This window comes from Mytilus edulis, chromosome 12, assembly GCF_963676685.1.
Source record: "Mytilus edulis chromosome 12, xbMytEdul2.2, whole genome shotgun sequence".
In the NCBI taxonomy this organism is placed as follows: Eukaryota; Metazoa; Mollusca; class Bivalvia; order Mytilida; family Mytilidae; genus Mytilus; species Mytilus edulis.
In genome coordinates this window covers 17228773-17250966 of record NC_092355.1, presented here as the reverse complement: position 1 = coordinate 17250966, position 22194 = coordinate 17228773, and the positions used below count along the sequence as shown (strand labels likewise).

The window sequence follows — 22194 nt, the reverse complement described above, 5'->3', positions numbered from 1 at the left end:
CCCACCAAAACTTGGGGTAATCCCATGTGCTTCGGAAGTGTAAGCAAATCTTGCTCCACATGTGCGTGTTGCTCACGTGATTGCATACACGGTAAATAGTCTAATTCGGTAGGTTACATTCGTTCGTAAATGACACTATACACAATGGCTGTATTTCGTTGATGTCTATCATTGTTTTATTTCCTATTATACTTTTGTTAATAAATCAGGTTGTTCGAGTTCTCGTTTGAATTGGTAAGATTGTTCGATGCATGTTTCGTTTAGAGCTTACTATACGGTTCGAGTTCTCGTTTAAATTGGTAAGATTGTTCGATGCATGTTTCGTTTAGAGCTTACTATACGGTTTGAGTTTTGTGAAATGTTGAATATCGTATAATAACCTGTGTGATCGGTTTCATCTAAGTATGATATTTGGTCTCTTGTGGAGAATTCAAATTATACATTCAAGTTTCATGTGGTCTTTTTTAAAGTGACAAAAAAATATAATATACAATTATAATTCAATTTAAAAATTGTTAGAATATAATCTACTGAAAGCTATGGCATACAAGTGCGGTAATCTAAGACAATATGGTAAAGTATAATACGGTACACCATAGAAAGCATAATACGGCACACTATAGAGAGCATAAGACGGTACACCATAGAAATCACTATACGGTATGACATAAAAAGCATAATACGGTATAATATTAAACATATTTCTGTAAAATGCTCTGTTTTTGTTAATCATATTTTGCTGATTTTCTTGAACTTCCAAGCATGTTTCCAAATATGCGATAAGCAAACAGTAGAATGAAAGAAATAGAATATTCCTAGTGGTACGGATATATGTGTAAAAATAGTCCATGCTTTTGCGCCATAAAACTCCAGTTGTTGCGGATTATGTCCTGCTTTTTGAATTTCAAACGTCGCAATAAACCACAAAGAAAAGTTACACAACAATAAGAATGTTACAAACTCTCGTCCTGGTTTTGATTTAACATGATTCACATTTTTCGCAGACAATCGTAATCCAAAAATCATAAATATAGTTTGGGCAGTCGCAACACATATCATCAAAATGTGAACGATAATCATTAACACACCTTTAGTTGTGTCTTTGTAAAAGAACGCTGCGATTAAACTAAACATTGAAAACATGTACAGTCCCGTCATTGATACTAAAATTAATGTCTCCTCAAGCATGTCTTTCGTCTTCCAAATAAAATGAAGATTACGCATGCTCACTGCCGCACCAATAATTGCCGCCATTGCAAAAGACAATATGATGATTTCTGTTGAATGTACAATAATGGCGGTATGTTTGGCATCCGGGTCATGCTTACTGATGACGTAAAACACGATCATACTGCAAACCATGCCAACGAACACAAATATTCCCAGAAAAAGTCCTCTACTGGACCCCGAACAATCCACGCTCATTTTATGTCTCTGTCGGTTTTCTTCTTTGTCTTCTGATTCACTGATAACCAGTTTCTCTTTCACTCCTATGTTTTTCCACATAACATATAGAATTCCTAAAAATATAAGAAAAAATATTAAAATATTGGTTTCTCAATTTCAAATGATATAGGAAGAGTTTTTTGGCGAGTGCATCTACTGTGCAGTATCAGTAGCCTGTTAATATTAGGTTTTTTAGTTCGGAACCTAGCAGTCTAAACTGACTATGCCTGTCATTTTTTTCGGGTTTTTCCTATAGAAAATTGATGAAAAATCTGTATAGTTAGTGAGGCTGGGCACATTCTATACACTGAGCATATAATCAAAATTGACAGTTTACCAACCGGTTATGGCTAGAAAAGTTAACAGCACATCGAACAATCTAATTGTTTAACTAGTGAAGGTGACTGACCTGTAGAATCCGCTACTCTCGTACGGAATCGGCCGAGTTGAGACGAATGAGGTCTGCTGAAGAATTACCTCGATTTAGATACAAAAAATAATTAAATACAAACCAGCACAAATTACACTATATTCTATACAGAACGGATATAAATAATGACTGAAATTCATTAACATCCCTCCTATCATGTTACTATAGCGACAGGAAAACTCAGTAAGCGGTAGTCTGATATGCACAGATTGGTGGCTCACATCGGTTATGTTGCTGGATTCTGAAATATAAAACTTAAATTAAATACATTTATATATAGAAATACCACTTATTTATACAGTGTTAGTATCAATTATGTTACTGGATTCTGGAATAAAGTCTTAAATTAAATACAAAGAAATACTTCTATTTTATACAGTGCCAGAAAGTAGCAGGAAAAAGTGCTTAAAGTTTTGATTTAGATCTAGGATGTTGATTTAAGCAGATTGGCATTATTGTTCAATAGGGGAAACAATGAATTGATTATCGCTGACAATAAGTGCAAGCTTAGCAATAGTTGACATAAATTTTCAAATGTATGCATGTTAAGTTCAAGGTACAGATAATAGGCTGAGTCGTATATTTTGGTAAAAATTTGCATACAAATTTGGCTTGTTAACCTTTAGCTGGAAATCGAATAAAATAATGTATTTATCTTGTATTTTCTGAAATATTACTGCATGAAATATTTCAAAACAAGAATGTGTCCCAAGTACACGGATGCCCCATCCGCAATATCATTTTCAATGTTCATTTGACCTTGAAAATGGGGTAAATCTCTAATTACCAATAGAAAGATCATATCATAGGGAACATGTTTAGTAAGATTCAAGTTGATTGAACTTCAACTTCATCAAAAACTACTTCGATCAAAATCTTTAACCTGAAGCGGGACGAACGGACGCACAGACCAGAAAACATAATGCCCATAAATGGGGCATAAAAAGGCGAACGTGTTTATAGAAAGAACATTCAATTGACGAAAAGTGTCCTTGAATTGTCGTAAAATAATCAAATCTCCAATAACAAATCCATAAATTTGTTATAATAAAAGGTATGTTATTCATACATAAATTGCCGTTTTAATAATGAAAAATAATTAATAGGGGTCATTGACAATATTTATGACATAGCCCATTTACTGTACATTGCCCTTAAAAAGTGCATTATTTTTATTGTGCTGTAGTTACATAGTTTGTCAGAGTATATATACGGGTATAGAGAGAAAAATTGTAAGACTGTTGGCTTATATTTTTTTACTTTAGATATCATTAAAAAAGAAAGCTTTCAATCCTATGAGTGAATTAAAAACAAGTTAAATATATTAGAAGAATGAGTTTAACTGTGCGTATTTCTGTGTGTTTTTATTTTTTTCTAAATTGACTAGAAGTATAGGGGAAGGAATGATATATTAAAAACATGTTTAACCCCGCAACATTTTTGCGCCTGTCCCAAGTCATGAGTTTCTGGCCTTTGATAGTTTTGTATGATTTTTATTTTTAGTTCATTTATACTATTTCGGAGGTTAGTATGACGTCCATTATCACTGAACTAGTACATTTTTTGTGTAAGGGCCAGCTAAAGCACGCCTCCGGGTTCGTGATTTTCCCGCTGTATTGAAGGTCTATACGTGTAGGTGGCATTCGGCTGTTTTCTACTATTTGGTAGGGCTGTTGTCTCTTTGACACATTCCCCATTTTCATTTTCAATTTTACTATTGAGAAAATTTTATAAAGAGTCATATTAGACTTCAATAATATTTTCTAAAGCAAGTATCTTTTAAACTTGAAACTAAATATTTACTGTTACCGGTATAAATATATAGACAGTTTTCGATTGACCCAGCAGAGTTTTCCTTTTTTTTCTTGTTGTCATTTTGGAGGTCTACATTGTACGTTCATAAAATTCATAAAACAGCCACATGTAACTTCTTTTACCGACTGCTAGACTTAGCCGGCATAGTGTGTGTAAGAGAATAATTATATTTAATTTGTATGGTACTATCACAGGGGGAGATCCAGCCGTTTATAAAAGGGGGTTCCCAACCTAGGATAAAAGGGGGTGTTCCAACTGTATGTTCCCATTCAAATACATTGCTCATTGATCGTTCAGAAAGAAGTGGATGTTCTAACCCCCGTAATCCAACTTCACTGCTATCCCATTTACATACCATTATAGTTACCTTGCTCAAGCTTTATTTTCTGCAGTCTCTGTTCTGCGATTGTTTCTGCAAACGACTGTAATGTTTCCATGACAATAGATCTAAACCAACTGCAGATGTTTGTTGCAGCCATGTGCATAAAGCCAAATCTAGCTATTGATCGGCCCTTATAAACAACCATCTGTAATATGTAAAAAGTCAAATTACAAAAGATACCGAACTCCGGGGAAAATTCAAAAAGGGAAGTCCGTAATCAAAAGTCAAAATCAAAACCTCAAACACGTCAAACGAATGAACAAAAACTGTCATATTCTGGACTTGGTACAGGCCTTTTTCTATGTAGAAAATGGTGGATTACACCTGGTTTTATAGCTAGCTAAACCTCTCAATTGTATGTAATACATTGCAATATTTTAAGAAATATAAAATCACTAATGTTTTAAAACATATTTTACGTTTTATTCCTTTTAAAATATGTCCTGTATACAATTGATTACTTTAGTCGTGCAGTTAACAGACTAAGGGTATAAATACTTTAAAAAAAATCAAAATAGATAAAAATATGTATAGTTTGTAATACTTAAAGGTAGAGGACCCAACTGCTAGATTTTGTGTGTTATTCCTCTTCAATTATTTGAAAAACGGAAGTAGGTTCCAAGGGTTTAAAAATTGAAGAGCATATGTAGGCAAAAAAAAACATGGTCTTTTGACAAGTGAACAATAAGCAGATCAAAAATTACCTCACAGAAAACCAAATATAAGCAACACGCAAAATCAAACCAAAAATACTTGCGTTGAAATCTTGTGTATTGGAAAGGTAAGATGGTCTTGCTATACTAGTTGCAACCAATGTGTTTCTAATTGTAATAAAAATATAGCACACTTATATGTGAAAAAAAATCTGTGGTCGACGCATATATTCCATGTATGTGGAAACTATATATATATAGATTAAACCATGTGTGTCGATTCTTTTTACCATCAACGATAAGTGACATAACTCTTCAAAGTCTTTGGTACGTTTTTGTCGAGCTTTGTCATTAATATATTTTCAGATTCTAAGTAAATCTGATTATTTGTACCTCTGTGTCACAAGCTCCCGAAATAAAGGTCAACCTTAAAGAAAATGTAGCCGAGAATCACGTCTGGGTGCGGGATTTTCTCGCTGCATCGAAGACCCATTGGTGCACTGTAAATCTACCTGACGCCTGACGCGTCCGGACGCGTTCAAAATTTGTACACCGAATGTTCAATATTTTAACGTCATATGTTCATGCTTAGAGACGTGTTCAAAGTTTTAACGTTTGTGTTTAAAATATTAACATGTGTGTTCAGACACAGTGTACACCGGTGTTCAAATTCTGATCTGAAAAAGAGGATAGTTGTTTGTCCGATTTTCTATATTTCTAATTGGCAAATTTACAAAGAAATTCATTTAAAAATATGAATGTACACGCAGGATGATGATCTTGTGAATTATTGACAAATAATTTAGTAATTGTGAAATATTAAACTTCCAAGCTGGCATACGTGTATAGTTTATGAACTTATTTTATTATTATTACTAGTTTTACTTATAAGTGACATAATTATGCATATTAATGAGGCCTGTTATGATAATATCGTAATAAAAATATGTCGATGTTTATCTTATTTCATGATCCGTTCAGTTTATTAACATAACATGTTCAATCAGTGTTCAAATCGCTCGAAATTTTGAACACATCGTGTTAAAAAAAAATATACCAGGGTACCAAATACCGGAAACAGATATCGGCTGGTGATTTAGGCGGTTAAACGAAGAAAGGATACACATAAGGTAGAGAATTGGAGAATGGACTTCTATCCCACATGAACACGAAAGAAGTGAGTAACAAGTTAGGATAATCTCCATAGGTAGTTCGAAGGCTTCCTTGTTATTTTCTCATGTCAGATATATATTTGTCAAATATTCATAACTGTTATATCCAAATTTTCAATATTCAACATAAAAGACGAATTAAAGAACAGTATTTAACGTAAATAACTTTCAGCTTTGTTCTGGTGATTTTCTAAACTGCTGAATAACCAGTCTGTGATATCGTCTGTCTGTTATATACAATAAATGATGATTTTTGACATCCACGTATATTAGCTGAACACTAAGTGTTAAGAACTCTAACATCAAGTGTTCAAAAATGAAACACAAAGACATTAAAAAATGAACACCACACAATCAATTGATGAACAGAAAGTGTTAAGAACTCTAACATCAAGCGTTCAAAAATGTAACACAAAGGCATTAAAAACTGAACACCACATATTCAATTGATGAACACTAAGTGTTAAATAACTCTAACATCAAGTGTTCAAAAGTGAAACACAAAGGCATTAAAAACTGAACACCACACATTCAATTGGTGAACACTAGTGTAAACATAAGGAACACCATTTTTTACTTAGAAAATTCACTTTTATTTTTATTTTGCAGGAATCGTTAGATTGGAATGTTTGAACTAGAAACCGGTAGCAAATAAGCCCACGAAGGTCATTTCTGCATGCTATAATGTGTTGGAAAAAAGAAAGATGTCAAAAAGGTATGACAATATATGTATATTAATAGCTTATGTAAGTGTATCTTTTCTATATCTGTATACCTTAGGTCAAGAAATCGACTTATGTAATTTATAATGTCAAAACTTGCATTGCACTGCCATAGAATATCAATTTGTACTTTAGTATATATCGAAAATCCAATTAAAGCCTAACAACTATTGCATAATTTGATGCTTTATGAACAACTATCTTCTATTAATTTTAAATTTTATTTTGCAGGATATATAGGCGCATAGACATTACTTGTTGTGGAGGATTTTGACATTAGAAGTTGATGATAACACATAAAATGCCAAGTTGAACCAGTTGATAGCTTTTAGTGAAGATGCACTGAAAAGTTGAGCGTACATTGTGTGTGATCGTACTAGAACTGTTGGAATTTGAAAACTTTTAAACTTTCATTGTGACAAATATCTATATCATAAACTATCTACTTATCACACTGACATGCTTTTTTTGGTTAGGATACACATGATGTAGCAACTATATCTTGTCATGTAGAAGAAAATAATTATTTGTGATATATTTAAGTCGGTTTAAAAACATTATGTATGTGATTTCACTGACTGTTACTTGTGATATCATATGGTATTCTTGTGCACTTTTCTTACATACATGCTCATTTGATTATATAAAGAATTACTGGTTAAAATATGTTTTATTGTTGTATTTTGCCTGATTCAATATAGTTTTTATAACAGTTTAATTAAGTTTAGTACTTATGGCAAATTATGTACGCTTAATAATAGAACATGTTCCACATTTGAACACCATCAATTTGAACACCTATGTCAACTGTTCTGAATGTTAACGTCTGGTGTTCTGAATCTTAACATTTTGGTTTTTAAACATGTTCTGTGTGTTCAAAAAGTGTTACATGGCTGTTGAACGCGTCGACGTATTAGGATTTTGAACATTCGGACACGTTAAATCGTTGAACACTAATGTTAAGGTCTTTAACATCAAGTGTTCAAAAATGAAACACAAAGGCATTAAAAACTGAACACCACACATTCAATTGATGAACACTAGTGTAAACATTTGGAACACCATTACACGTTCAAAAAGTGTTACAAAAAAGCGTTCAAGCAGTGTTCTATTTATTAACACTTAGATTTACAGTGTGGTCTACGGCTGTTGTTTGCTCTTTTGTCGGATTGTTGTCTCTTTGACATATTCCCCATTTCCATACTCAATTCTGTTTTGAGTTTCTGAAAATGAGTATTACTCACCTTTGAGTTTCTGAAAATGAAGAACAATTGAGAGAAGGTAAAGCATGGTTTGAGAACAGGTCTGATAATCATACTTAAAGCAGCACATGGATCATTAGAATGTGAAATCTCAAGAAGCTGTCCAATGTATAGACCCTCTAGTATCATACAACCTATTCCAAACACTGAAACAGATATAAATATTAACATTGTACAGACCCTCTAATATCATACAACCTATTCCAAACACTGAAACAGATAAAGATAGTAGCATTGTATAGACCCTCTAGTATCATACAACCTATTCCAAACACTGAAATAGATAAAAATATTAACATTGTATATAGACCCTCTAATATCATACAACCTATTCCAAACACTGAAACAGATAAAGATAGTAGCATTGTATAGACCCTCTAGTATCATACACCCTATTCCAAACACTGAAATAGATAAAGATATTAACATTGTATAGACCCTCTAATATCATACAACTTATTCCAAACACTGAAATAGAGTTAAATATTAACAATGGATAGACCCTCTAGTACCATACAACCTATTCCAAACACTGAAATAGATAAAGATATTAAGATTGTATAGACCCTCTAATATCATACAACCTATTCCAAACACTGAAATAGAGTTAAATATTAACAATGGATAGACCCTCTAGTACCATACAACTTATTCCAAACACTGAAAAAGATAAAGATATTAACATTGTATAGACCCTCTAGTATCATACAACCTATTCCAAACACTGAAAAAGATAAAGATATTAACATTGTATAGACCCTATAGTATCATACAACTTATTCCAAACACTGAAATAGAGTTAAATATTAACAATGGATAGACCCTCTAGTACCATACAACTTATTCCAAACACTGAAATAGATAAAGATATTAACATTGTATAGACCCTCTAATATCATACAACTTATTCCAAACACTGAAAAAGATATAGATATTAACACACAATGCAAGTACATGTATCACTGTTTTCTACAGCAAACACAATACACCTTATCGCTATTCCCGGCTGACCCGTCCGCTTGAACTTTTGACGTCAACAACAATCACTTTTCCATTGTGGCGTCAGACATTTTGTTTTATGACGTCAAAATTTTACGGGAACCTGTGTGATTTCCAGCAATGGCGGACAAATAGCGATAAGGTGTATAGTAGATTTGTGGACAGAACTTTTCAAATGTGAATAAAACAAAAAGATATCTAACAAAAGAATAAGCGTATATTTTGTTATTTGATTACATTACTGTCCCTGTGTAGGTGGGAAGGTTGGGCTCATGCAAACATGTTTAACCCCCCACATTCTGTATATGCCTATCCCAAGTCAGAATTCAGTAAATGTCGTTAGTTACTGTTTTATATCATATTTGTTTTTCGGTTATTGATTTTTACACATACATGTATCAGGCCGTTAGTTTACGCGTTTGAATTGTTTCACTATTTGTCGTGTCGAGGCCTTACAGCTTGCTACATATACGGGTATGGGTTTTGCTAACTGCAGAAGGTCGTGTGGTGACGTAGCTGTTTTAATGTAGTCTCTATGGAAAGTTGTATAACTGGCAATCATGCCAGATCTTCTTATTTTTATAGTAATTACAAGTTTATTCACTAGCAAGGAAACTTTGATTTGTCATTAGTTCTTAATTTCTTTAACACTAAAACAATTAAGTACATTCATACATTGTTAACATTGAATAATGCCTTCGCTATGCTTACACCACCTGCTTCAGCAAATATTTGAATAACATTATAAAAAATAAAAGGTTAAAAGGTCACATGAGCATGTGACACAAAACTCGTTCGAAGTCGATTTTGATTATTTCGTTTCGTATTGTAATCTTGATTTTTAAAATATTAACTTATATTTCGTTTCATTGGTATTTTTCTACTGTAAAAAAATAATTTACCCACTGCACCAAGTCGCAGATAAAAACTTGCAGCAGTTTGTTTCATTGTATTGTTAAAAGTAATTTTTCGTCGTTTACTACGAGAGATCTGACTCCATGTATCTGGCAGGCAGTTTTCAGTATCTGGCGATGAGGTTCCAAGACGTTTTTTGCCTCGCTCGCTCAAACTTCTTTTGAGATTTCCAACAGCTACGGGAGAATCGTGCAGAAGAAACATGTATATATAGATAATGAAGCAGATACTGACTGCATACAGATATATGTAAAATACCTACAAGTAGAAAAAAAAACCACTTCTCGTGATTATAATTAAAAATTTATGAGTCAACGTTAGGCTCGAGATATTACACATTAAAAACTACATGTACATACATCGATTTAAATCACTTTAATACAAAGGCAGATTTAGAGGGGAGCTAGGGGCTGGGAATTATTGTTACTTATATAGGTAATCACTGAAGCATAACTAGAGCAGCCCCTATCTTAGGCAGTCAGTAGGCCTTCTCTTATAAAAACTTCTGGATCCGCCTCAAGAATGCATCTACATTTTGTGGAAGAATGTCCATTTGTTTGCTACGATTTGTAAGTACATAATACATCATATACAACCATAAAACCGTTGTCTGTCCTTGAAAATATCAAATTTACACTTAATTGTCTGACGAAAAAGTTAGAGAACATGTTAGAGGCTCCCACAGCGTTCCCCCCTAAGGTAGCAAGGTAACTTTTAAATTCGTCGAGATGTCGTTTTTAAGGGAAATGTACAGGTCGCAGGTCGTTTTTTTCCCAACACAGAGAACGGAGTCGGTCGGAGGTCGTTTTTTCCCCAATTTTACAGGTTGCAGGTCGTAGGTCGTTTTTAGAAGGCCCTCAGGTCGGAAGTCGCCTCTAAAAAGCCCAGGGGTCGAAGGTCGTTTTTGACCCTGCGAGAGCCTTATGTTAGTTTAAAAAGATATAGAAAAACATAAAAACAACAAACAAACCATAAAAAAAAAAAAAAAAACATGTGTGGTGCATATTTGTTTCAACTGCATCATGACAAATAATTCCTCTATTCTGATAAATATATGGATATTACTACATATTATCTAATTGTACAAAAATGAATGTTAGAAATTGTAGATTTTATTAAGATAAAACGAATTTTGTCTGTGTCATATTTCCGTAAATCAAAGTTTACAATTTTAGTTAACGTCCAGTAGCAAATATTTCATGCAAATTCAGGTTCGTAAATTGTTTCAATTCAATTGAAAGATCATCAAAGTACATATTTGATTATACAAAAACCGGAATTGAACTAATTTCATCAAAATTGTCGCTTATACTATTTCAATTATTGTACAGTATTTTACCTCAAAGGTGATATGTCTGACATAAGAATGAACAAATGTTTCTGCAATAGGAACGACAGAGCCAATCACAACAAGCAGAATACCATACAAACCACTTAGGATCAAAACAAAACTGTCTCTGAAAACATATGAAATATTTTTTATATTATTTGACTAAATATGGTTTTTTTGTCGGTGACTTTTGAATATAAACCAGAGCGCATTTGATTGTAAGACAATTAAAATATAGCTATAAACAAGAATGTGTCCCAAGTACACGGATGCCCCATCCGCACTATCATTTTCTATGTGCAGTGGACCGTAAAATTGAGATCAAAACTCTAGTATGGCATCAAAATTAGTAAGATCATATCATAGGGAATTTGTGTACTAGGTTAAAAGTTGATTGGACTTCAACTTCATCAAAAACTACCTCGACCAAAATCTTTAACCTGAAGCGGGATGAACAAATGAAGGAACGGATGCACAAACCAGAAAACATAATGACCATAAATGGGGCACACAAAAAATAAAATGTTCAGGTGTAAGCTCAGAAATCAGATTATTGCAAACTCCCTCCTCTGCTCGGAGAGATTTTTAGATTATATTATAAATCATCCGCGGTTTTGATAAATGTAAAACTTCATCCTATTTTGCATAGGATACGACTGAGATGAAGAAGCTGTCCTGACGAAAACAAAGAAATAAGTTACTGCATGATAAACTGACAGAATGACTGATGGAAGGTCAAATAAAAACACTGTAACCCCCCTCAGCGAAGATTTCCCCGCTTCATACAACTTGTTCAGTGGACAACGTTTTAACACTCAAACAATATGACCACAAGTAGCATTCATTTATTTAATTTATTAACCAACTAAGTACATTATTGCCAAAAATGACGGTTTATAAACCATTACATATGTTCTGTCATGCCCCCGTTTTTTCTATAATGGCCCTGTTTTTCTGTAATGGCCTTGTATTGATGCCCAGTTTGTCTGTATTAAGCCCAGTTAGGGTTTTTAATAAAGTTGATAAAATTAAGTTGTAAAGAGTATAATACCTTTTTGTATTCTATATAATTTAGTAACCAGCAACAAACATTAAAGAACCATATTTAAATTCTGTTTTTCAACACATAACTTCTTTAAACTTAATATCTTGGATATTTGAATTGGTATATTTAAAGCTTTATCGTGGTGAAGTACAATTTTTTTTTTTTTCAAATTAAACTGTCATTAAAAGATTAAGAGAGTACATCAAGTTGTCAACAACACATACACTTTTGTTCAGTTTGTTAATAAATGTATTAAGAAATGGGTGTTTTTGTAATGGCCCTGTTATAAATATGTCCTTGGTCAGTAATAATAGCCTCGGGTGTCTGTAATGGCTCTCGACGTTGCCTTGGGCCATTACAGACTTCCTCGACCATCATTACAGACCTTGGACAAATAACAGGGCAATCATAAAAACACTATAAATATACAATAAACATATATGATATACTTACAACAAGCTAGACTGATTTTTCTGTTGTTTTTGTTCAGATGACAGAAAGATATCTTCCGATCTTACAGAGGCGGTTTCAAATATGTCGTCATTCATATCGCTGTCAGATTCTGGAAATAAAATATTTTCACAGACTTTTCACGAAACCTTTGAAACTTGATGTAGTTACATATAAATAGAGATCACTATCGTTGAGTCTAATACTATAAGAAAATAACGATTTTGCACTGGTCTAGCTACTTGAGTTTAGGACTTTCCTGGGCAAATTGTTCGATCGTTGACCTATTCCCTTTAATATTCTTTTATCTGATTATGAATTTCAACTGCGTATTTATAATGCTTGTAAAATTAATACAACTAAAAATAAAACATAAATTATGTCACTATATCTGGTTGTATATACATGTCAACAGTTACTGAAAATTTATTATGATTATTAGTACTAGTATATATTAACCGTGGTTTAAAAATAACTCATACATGAAATCTTAGACTTACGTATTGTAAATTAATTATAATTTAAGACTTCGGCTTAACAATGTAATACTTCGACTTCTATTAGACATTATACACTTAGGAGATGAGTCATGATTGCCTATGTACTCACTATCTAAGATAATGTAGACAACTAACGAACACTTCAGACACGGACATAGCCAACGAGTTAAAAATTATACACACCACAGGAAGGGACCGAAAATACACCACCGTCCAAAAACTAACTATAGGAAACCAAAAATCTTTCTATAGTAAATGTTTGTCTAGAAATTCCCTTCTGCAACTGAAATATCTAAACCTCCAAAGAAATAATTATTTTATGATGTTGTATATAATTCAGTAAGGCTTCAATGTTAGTCAATGTATCCATTAGACTCGTTTTATTCTCTATATCTAAACTCGCATCTGACACATGCACAAGCTGGTTTAGAAGAAAATGTCTATATTTTGACCTCAGTTACCTTTCTCTCAATAAAATTTTATAAACAAGTCAACTCTGCCCTTGTACTATTGTTGCATATACATTTGTAGTAATTGAACTAGAATTAATAAACCGGCAAAGAGAATATGGAACACGAACTGCCTCTGATATACTTTTATAAAAAAAATTATCAAATATACCAAAAGTTTCCGTTTTCTGAGATCCGTTTTGTATTATTTAAAAAAGAAAAACAATAGAAAGCAGCACATATTCAAACAAGTGAAACGGAACATTTATGAAACAATGTGATTATATATAACAAAAAATAAAGCACGTGCAATGTACAATAACTAAAAGAAACATATTATGGGATTGACCATTCTGGTTAAAATCAAACCTCTTAGGGCTCCGTATTCTGGAATGTCGCGTGAGAGTTAGCTGTCCTATGTGTTTTGTCTATGTTGTTATTTCGTCAAGAATAAGCTGTCAGAGTTGTTCATTAGCATGATGGGTTTTCGAAATAAAAATCTGCAATAGTTATCACAATATAAAACATATCCATTATCAGAACATTCTTTTTTTAAAGGAGTAGGTCCGGTAAGGACCGATTTTGGCCTCAAATTTCAGGTTCATCTGTCGAAAGATTTTGACCACTTTTTAAACACCTAAGTGTCTATTTTATTTGAATTAATTAGTTTATGTGAAAGATTTTAACAGTTTTAGTCATTAAATCGATCCGATTCAAGCTCAAATATGAAAAATCTACCTAATATGCCGAAAAATGTCACTTTTCAGTTGGTTTTTGGTAAAAATGAAAGTGGCCGCATCCGTGTTCATCCTCAACCTTTATATATGTTATGTATTATCATAAAATACAACTTACATTTCAATATTAAGGATGAACACGAATGCGGCCACTTTCGTTTTACACGAAAACCGTCTAAAATTTTACTAAAATGCCAGAATTATGAGGATTTCAGTAATTTAGCATGACTTAATGGTGCTAGTACCGGATATATGTGCATTGTATTGTCAAAAACAGCCCATATTTATGTAGCAGAAGCATTCTACTGCCCAATAAATAACTAAAGGTTTACATTTTAACAATTTTGTAAAACTGCTATATTTTGGGGCCAAAAAGGGGTCTTACTGAACCTACTCCTTTAAGAAAGACATCAGATTACAAGAGCGCTAAGAGGTTAGATTTTGATCAGACTGGGGATTGACCAGCTACAGTGGAGTATTATGCAAGCAATACATTTATTACCATCTAGCTACTTACGGTACAGTATTACATAATCTAGAATGCCAAGAACTAAAACATAGTCAAGACTACTAGCCTATATTTATATTACAATAACAGTGTTGTTTGATCATGTCTGATCATGCTTATTTACCTGAGCCTTTTGAAACGAATCTTTGCACTAAAATTACCAAAAAAAAAATAAATGCAGACGTTTCCAAGTACATTTATACATATAATGAGTATTGAATAAATAACTTCTGAACACTCAAAGATTTATAAATATGCTCTAGCAACTATCCACTTTTCACATATTAGTTTAACCTTGAGTTTGGATTATCTTACAGAAAATTATAATAATGTTATTCCCATTATTAAACCAAAACTTCTTTTTCTTGTTTTTGTAATTTACGATAAAAAGGTCACCTACAAAAGAAACCCACCCACATACAACCAACAAAACAAATTCAAAATGCCATGTCATTGAAAATGTCTTGTCTTGTCTATAAAGGAGTATCAAGGAGCTACCATTTGATTTTTATAGGGGATGGGTTGCCGTAGCTAGGATACGAAATGTTGTCCTGTCTTTTTGTCAGTTTATTCTGACTTTGTGTGCGAATAAAACCACCATCGATGAAGTACCTGATTGGCGATAGACACACAAACAAGTGAACAAATTCCGCATTTTTAGGAGGCGGAGGTTGCATCTTCTCTTTACAAAATCTTAATCAGCAATCAATTACATAGTATATCCTCACTCTGCTCGAGTCAAAATATACAACCGTTTTTAAAATAAGTACTCCTTTTTTTACTTTTAGTTTTTACTGAAATTATTATAATTTACCTCGACCTCGTGAGTAATTCAATGATGCTATACTTCCAGATCCGTCCTGTTTTTTTGTTGGTGATTTTAAACAAGGCTTGATTGCACCCTTTATAAATGACAGATGTCTCACTCTCATGAGATCGGGATGTTCCAGTGGTGTTTTATCAGAAGCTAAAGCAAATACAAAAAAACTTTGGTTAATATGAATACTGGAGACTAATCTCCATACTACACTGTAGGTATATATACATAGGATGACGATATTATCTTGCAATCAGTTTAATTGAGTTCTGGAGCTGGTTTGTCAGTAACTGCTAGATGGTCTTAGTTTGTTAATTTAGTATGTGTTATTGTCATTTTGCTTAGTTTACCTATGTCTAGTCTGACATCGGACTCGGACTTCATTTAAACTGAGATTTACAGTGCGTATTGCTGTGTATTTCTTTATATTCTTTATTGGCTAGAGGTATAGTGGGTTGGGTTGAGATCTCACAAAACATGTTTAAATCGCCGCATATTTGCGCCTGTCCCAAGTCAGGAGCGTCTGGTATTGTTAGTCTTGTATGTTTTTCTTCAATTTTAGTTCATTTATATGTTTTGGAGTTTAGTACGAAGTCTATTTTCACTGAACTATTGAAGATATGTCTTTGAATAATTTAAGTGTGTTCGGTATATTTTAAGTGAAAGCAATTCAACGATTTAAGAAAAGACAATTGAGTATATTCGCTGACGTCCAATTGCACACATTACAATAAATTTCCCGACGAGATCAATTTACAATGGACTTACATTGTAGTTAATTAAGTTCTGCAAAGTTGGGCAAGTTGGGCGACAGGAATGAAGAGCGGGTGATTTGAATGCCACTGGTAAAAGGGGGTTGATGAAATGAACGTACATATGACCTAGAAACAGACTTCAAATACAAAAAATACGCTTTATAAATATAGTGTGTCCTAAACACTTTTCTGTGTTTATCTGCCTAGAAACGTTCATGCCCCAAAGTTCTTTAGTGCAAGAATGTATAAATACACGAATAGCCGTAGAGCTATATCCGACCAAAAAGGGGGGACACAACACCATTGCTAAATCATTTATAAATGTTATATAATCTTCCTTTCCTGAAGGAGCTGGAACCTTAGTTTCTAAAAAAAATTACGTGAATCAACTGCTGATTTTTAAAAATATGGTAAGTCAAATCAGTTCCGAAGCGTAGACTTCTAAGCTGATAATACCATCAGAGCTTAACAGACCAATAACAGCGGTATCGGTCAATTTTACAACTACTAGAAAAATGAAAATAACAATCTGACAAAACACATTTGGAAATAAAATGTGTTTAAAAATGAAAACGAAGATAAATTAAAAAAATATAAAATAGCGTAAAATGTTTATTGAGAAATATTGCATTGAAGGACGAATGGAACCGAACTAAGATATTTTCCGCTTTACAGATAATACATGCAATTCTAATGATTTTTATAAAGGAGAGTTGACAGATACCAAATCGACAATAACCTTAACGACCCAATAAAAGGGAAAAAGACAAAAAGTCAACAACAGTAAACAAAATAGAAACTGAAGACTAACAAAGGAACCAGAGATCACTTCCGATTCTCCGGAAAGATACACACATTTTGTCCTAGTGTTGAATTATAATGAAGTTGCAATTGGGACTATTATACTAGTATACAGTCCCAGGTTGCAACTAGCTCATGAAAAAATACGTATTCATTGCAAGGTTTTTCGTAGTATTAATTTAACTCAATTTGTTTAGACTTTTCCCTAACGTTTGGTATCATGTTTACTGATGAATATGAAAAAGAAGATGTGGAATGATTGCCAATAAGACAACTCTTCACCAGAGGGCAGAGACCATATGACACAGAAATCGACAAACACCGAATTACAGGCTACTAATATGGGACAGACACATACATATATGTTACGGGTTCAACATATTAGCGAGATCCAAACCCTTCTCTTACCTGGGACAGTTGTGTAACAGAACACCATAAGAACGAACTGTTAAAATCAGTTGAAAATACTTAACTCATCGAATAGATACAAATAGAAATACACCTAACAAAACCACAGAGTGGACGTGGCCGGGTACATGTATATCCAACAACAACATAAAGACAATTAGCACATATCTGAGAGCACTCGCAGTTACTGACAGCTATTTCAAAACCAATAACAACTGATAAAATAATTCATGCATTTAATTCGTTTACATCCTCGTCCCTTTGGTCTCAGGTGGATATATCTCCCATTTGGTAATCATACCATGCCTTCCTATTTATATATACACATCTTATCATTTAGCAAAATTTCAATATCTTACCGTTTCCATCCGAAAGGCAGGTCGCACTACTGCATCGACGAAGTCCTTGTCGTCGAGTGGGCGGTAGCGTCTGGTCAGCCTCTATCTCCGACGACATGTCATCCTGCAAGGAATACATCCAGTACACTTATAACATGAGAGGAGAAATGAAAAGAATAGTCCAAATACCAATGACCCAAAGAATATGACAAAACACACTTAGTTGAAAAATACCTTGAACAAAAACGCTTGTACGAAATACTTACTGTTTTTCTTGTTTTTTTCAAACTTTTAAACGGCGCAAATATAAAGATACACAAATTATATATGAAATTTAAATTCAAAACAAAATTTGTTCGCTAAATTTAAACAGTTTACAAAAATGCAAGTTTTATTAAAAAAAAAGAAGAAGATATTAAACGTTAAATCCTGTAATGCAGGTTAGTTTTTAAAAATACTCATCAAACAATTTTTTATTGCAAACCTGCTGGGATTACTTCATTATACGGAGATATTTATCATCAGCTTAAACGCTTATTTATGCAATTGCACTATTTTGCATATTTGTCAAAAGATAAGTCATAGGATGTGCAGTTAGACTTGTAAAACTACTTATGAAACATCTCTGTATTGCAAACCTGCTGGGATTATTCAATTACATGAAGACGTATTCTCCTATTTTTTCACGGTTAATTTAACCTGTAGGTATTTTTCTTCCTTTCACTAAATAATTCTTGGTTTTGTATGTTAATTTACCAAGTTTGTTTTTTAAGCGAGGTCATGAGTGTCAATTCGCTTAAGGTTGTAAACATAATCATTAATTTTAATGTAACACACAAACATCAAGAAAAATCTAGTTTTAAGGTGTTATAAGTTACAACCTTACTAATAGTGTTTTTTTTGGCCTCATACCACAAAGAATGAGCGTGGTTGAACTTTTACATTAACCAAAATGACCTTCAGGTAGTTTTATATTTATACTATGTAAGTAAGAAAGTAATTATTCATTATTATAGCGAAATGTGTATCATTGCATACATTGTACATTGCATGAAATTATTAAACGTGTTGTTTTCAATATTTTATACAATTTTAAGTATATACCTAGGCCCGGCACATTTATAGACCTATATGTCATTTTAGTATTTTTTTTCTTCTATTACCTATTCCGACTCGGACTTATTTTTAACATACACTGGAGATCACTTCTAACCTCTCATCAAATCTGTCAGGAGAACTGTTCTAGGACATTATGTAGAACTGGCACCCTGACACATTTTAGACAGTTCTAGCTAGAACAGTTATAACCTAGAACTGATTTAGACAGTTCTGCCCTAGAACAGATTTTAGCAATCCTGACTAGAACTAGAACTGTTCTACGGCTAGAACAGTTCTACGACTAGAACAGTTTTGCGATTATAATTGCTTTGGTCAGTTCTAAGGCTAGAATTGAGTTTTAAGAACTCTTTGTATTGGATATAAGTAAGTACAAGAATATAATTGATATTATATATGCAGTGACGTCATTTAGAACTGTTCTACAATCCTGACAGTTCTACGATTAGAACTGATTTGGTCGGTTCTGCTGACAGTTCTACGACTAGAATTGATTTGGACAGTTATTCGTAGAACAGTTTTATACAGTTCTACCCTAGAACTGATCCTGAGAGTTTTAACTAGAACTGATTTGGTCAGTTCTTCCTAGAACTGATTCTAACAGCTCTACTAAGAAAAGTTCTAGGGAAGAACTGTTCTAGGCATAACTGTTCTAGGACAGTTTAGAACAGTTATATGACAGATTATTCTGACAGTTCTAATGAAAGGTTAGAAGTGATCTCCACTGTAGTTTTAGTATGTGTATTGCTTCTACATTAGCTAAAGGTGTAGGTGGAGGTTTGAGATCTCAAAAATTCATTTAACCCGCCCGCATTTTTGCGCCTGTCACAAATCAGGGGCATAAACTATATCCTTTGTTAGTATTTTATTTTTTTGTTTTGAGATTAGTTCATTTATGTGAAGTTTAGTGTGATGTCCATTTTTCACTGAAGTAGTATCTTCTATCTTCTATACTTTTAAACGAGAAGACCTCATTTTATGTGTCGCTTCTCTTCTTTCCGCAATAAATTATTCATCATGCCTCTGTGTCCTATAGGTACCATGCATAGTCGCATTTGTCATCTCTATACTTTTAAACGAGAAGACCTCATTTTGTCTGTCGCTTCTCTTCTTTCCACAATAAATTATTCATCATGCCTCTGTGTCCTATAGGTACCATGCATAGTCGCATTTGTCATCCATTGTTATGATTATTCAGTTTGGGTTATCTTGGGAGAAAAACGAAAAAAAGACGTCCGGATATTGTTCCGTCATTGGACGTTATTTTAAGTCAGAATAGACATCCGGTTTGCGTTTTTCTGTATATTTTTGATACAGGAATAAAGTGTATTTGCTATCTGCTATCATTTTCAAGTTTACTATCCACGACGGTCACAGAGTTTATTAAATAGAGAGGGTCTATCTATGTTATATGTCAATGACCGCAGAGGATCGATCAGTAAACTGAGAATTGAAGTAAAATGCAAATACACTTAATTTATAGTAATGAATGTTCATAATAAACAGATGTTAACGCTAACATTATTGAAATTGATAGAAAACAAAATTGGGAATTTTGGGGGAAAAAAGGAGGACCGGGCTTGAAAAACAATTGTCCTGTACCAAACTACCTAAGACTTTAATACCTTTTCTGAAATCTTCAGTCATAAATATTTTTACAAAAAATCATCGGGTCATATTAAATTGATTTATATATAATTGAGAATTGATAGTAAAAAGCAAACACACTCCCTTTATAGTAACGAATGTTCATAATATTCTAAATGTATGTTCATATTGAAATTAATAGAAAACTAAAAAATGGGAAAATTTGGAAAAAAAAGAGGAGGGGTAGAAAAACAATTGTCCTGTCCGTAAGTACCTATGACTTTTGATACCTCTCATTATGTTATTTTTTTTACGAAAACTCATCTTTCAACACTTAACATACATACAACGCCCGCGATTCCGCGGGTGTCTTCTAGCTAGTTATATTTATACACAAACAAACAAAAAATACATGTGAAAACAACATATGCACATATTTTGAATCGTCTTCGGGGAAGAAATTCATGTTAAAAGATGTTGAAACAAATCCAAAAAAGTGTTTAAGTGTTGTTTATAAAACGTAAACATTAAGTGGGACATTTTTATTTCGAATAACGTGTTTGAAATAAAGAATCACATAAATATGCTACATGACTTTACATGACTTTACATTTTAACCGTTTCTAATCTCAATTCAGAACATGCATGTGAAGTTAGACAGTGGATGTTAAGCAACTGACAATCAATCAAGCTTCGTTTGAGCGTTTTGCTGTATAGTTATTATCAGTTCACTTGGCACTTTCAAGCATCACTTAGGGTACCATTGTGTGTTGTGCATATAAACCTAATTAAAAAGTTGCCATAGTCTTCTCTAAAACGAGTTTTATATAGTAACAAATATAATTTATAGAAATTATTTACAACGTCTTGGTGATCTTGGACGTATACAATAACATAATTGTTCTGCACCAGATGCACATTTCAACAATCAATGTCTCTTCAGTGATGCTCGAGGCCAGAATATTTGAAATTCCAAAGCTATAAACCAAAAAGGACAAAAGAAGGATAGCCCAAGCCAGACAAGGAACCGGAGCTTTGCATGAGGGAGATATATTCCTTATTTTTAATCAATTTTCCCAAATTTTGCAACAGGAAATTTTAATTACACAAAATCCGTATTTGCATGCCAGTATCGAAGTACTGGCTACTTGGCCGGTGATACTCTCGGGGGCTATCATTCCACCAAACAGCGGCATCGACCCAGTGGTAATTATAACATAAGGGTACCAATTTTTCTGCACCAGGAGAGCATTTCGACTAGCAATTATGTCTCTTCAGGTCGCATTTGGTTCCAATAGGGAGATATCATGAACCCACTAGAGTGATACTTTCATTCTGATTAGGCATTTATTAACAATAGTCACTTCTGAAACAAGAAGTACGAGACAATTCCATTTTAACTTAAATTCATCATGTCTGGGTTTTTTTTCTTCGACTAAGTGATACATTTGCAAGTAAAATATGTCAGGCTTTTGAAAGTCTCGTGTTGGCCTAAGGGAGCTACCATTTGATTTTTATGGGGGGGCTAGGATGAAAAATTGTGTCCTGCCTTTTTTT

General features: G+C 33.2%; 1 protein-coding gene and 1 long non-coding RNA gene across 2 annotated transcripts; one reads left to right on the top strand and one right to left on the bottom strand.

Moving 5' to 3' along the window:
• Positions 1–580: 580 nt before the first annotated feature.
• LOC139497353 (proton channel OtopLc-like) lies at positions 581–18171 on the bottom strand. The gene is made up of 9 exons (XM_071285566.1): positions 17956–18171; positions 15630–15782; positions 14940–14966; positions 12625–12733; positions 11136–11253; positions 9784–10054; positions 7865–8028; positions 4047–4218; positions 581–1520 (listed from the first exon to the last, which is right to left on the bottom strand). Exons 1-9 carry the CDS (start codon positions 18071–18073, stop codon positions 730–732), a joined length of 1923 nt encoding a protein of 640 aa, XP_071141667.1. The 5' UTR covers positions 18074–18171; the 3' UTR covers positions 581–729.
• Positions 5229–7238, top strand: LOC139497354 (uncharacterized). The gene is made up of 3 exons (XR_011657753.1): positions 5229–5903; positions 6508–6613; positions 6852–7238. It is a non-coding gene; the product is annotated as an uncharacterized lncRNA (long non-coding RNA).
• Positions 18172–22194: the final 4023 nt, after the last annotated feature.

Excerpts from the sequence above, each read along its gene's own strand:
- LOC139497353 (XM_071285566.1), bottom strand. The coding sequence starts at position 18,073 with ATGTATTCCTTGCAGGATGACATGTCGTCGGAGATAGAGGCTGACCAG. Across the intron at positions 14,967-15,629 it reads GAATTACTCACGAGGTCGAG|TGCAAAGATTCGTTTCAAAA; the intron begins GTAAATTATAAT and ends TGGTAATTTTAG. Across the intron at positions 4,219-7,864 it reads TCATTTTCAGAAACTCAAAG|ATGGTTGTTTATAAGGGCCG; the intron begins GTGAGTAATACT and ends TACATATTACAG.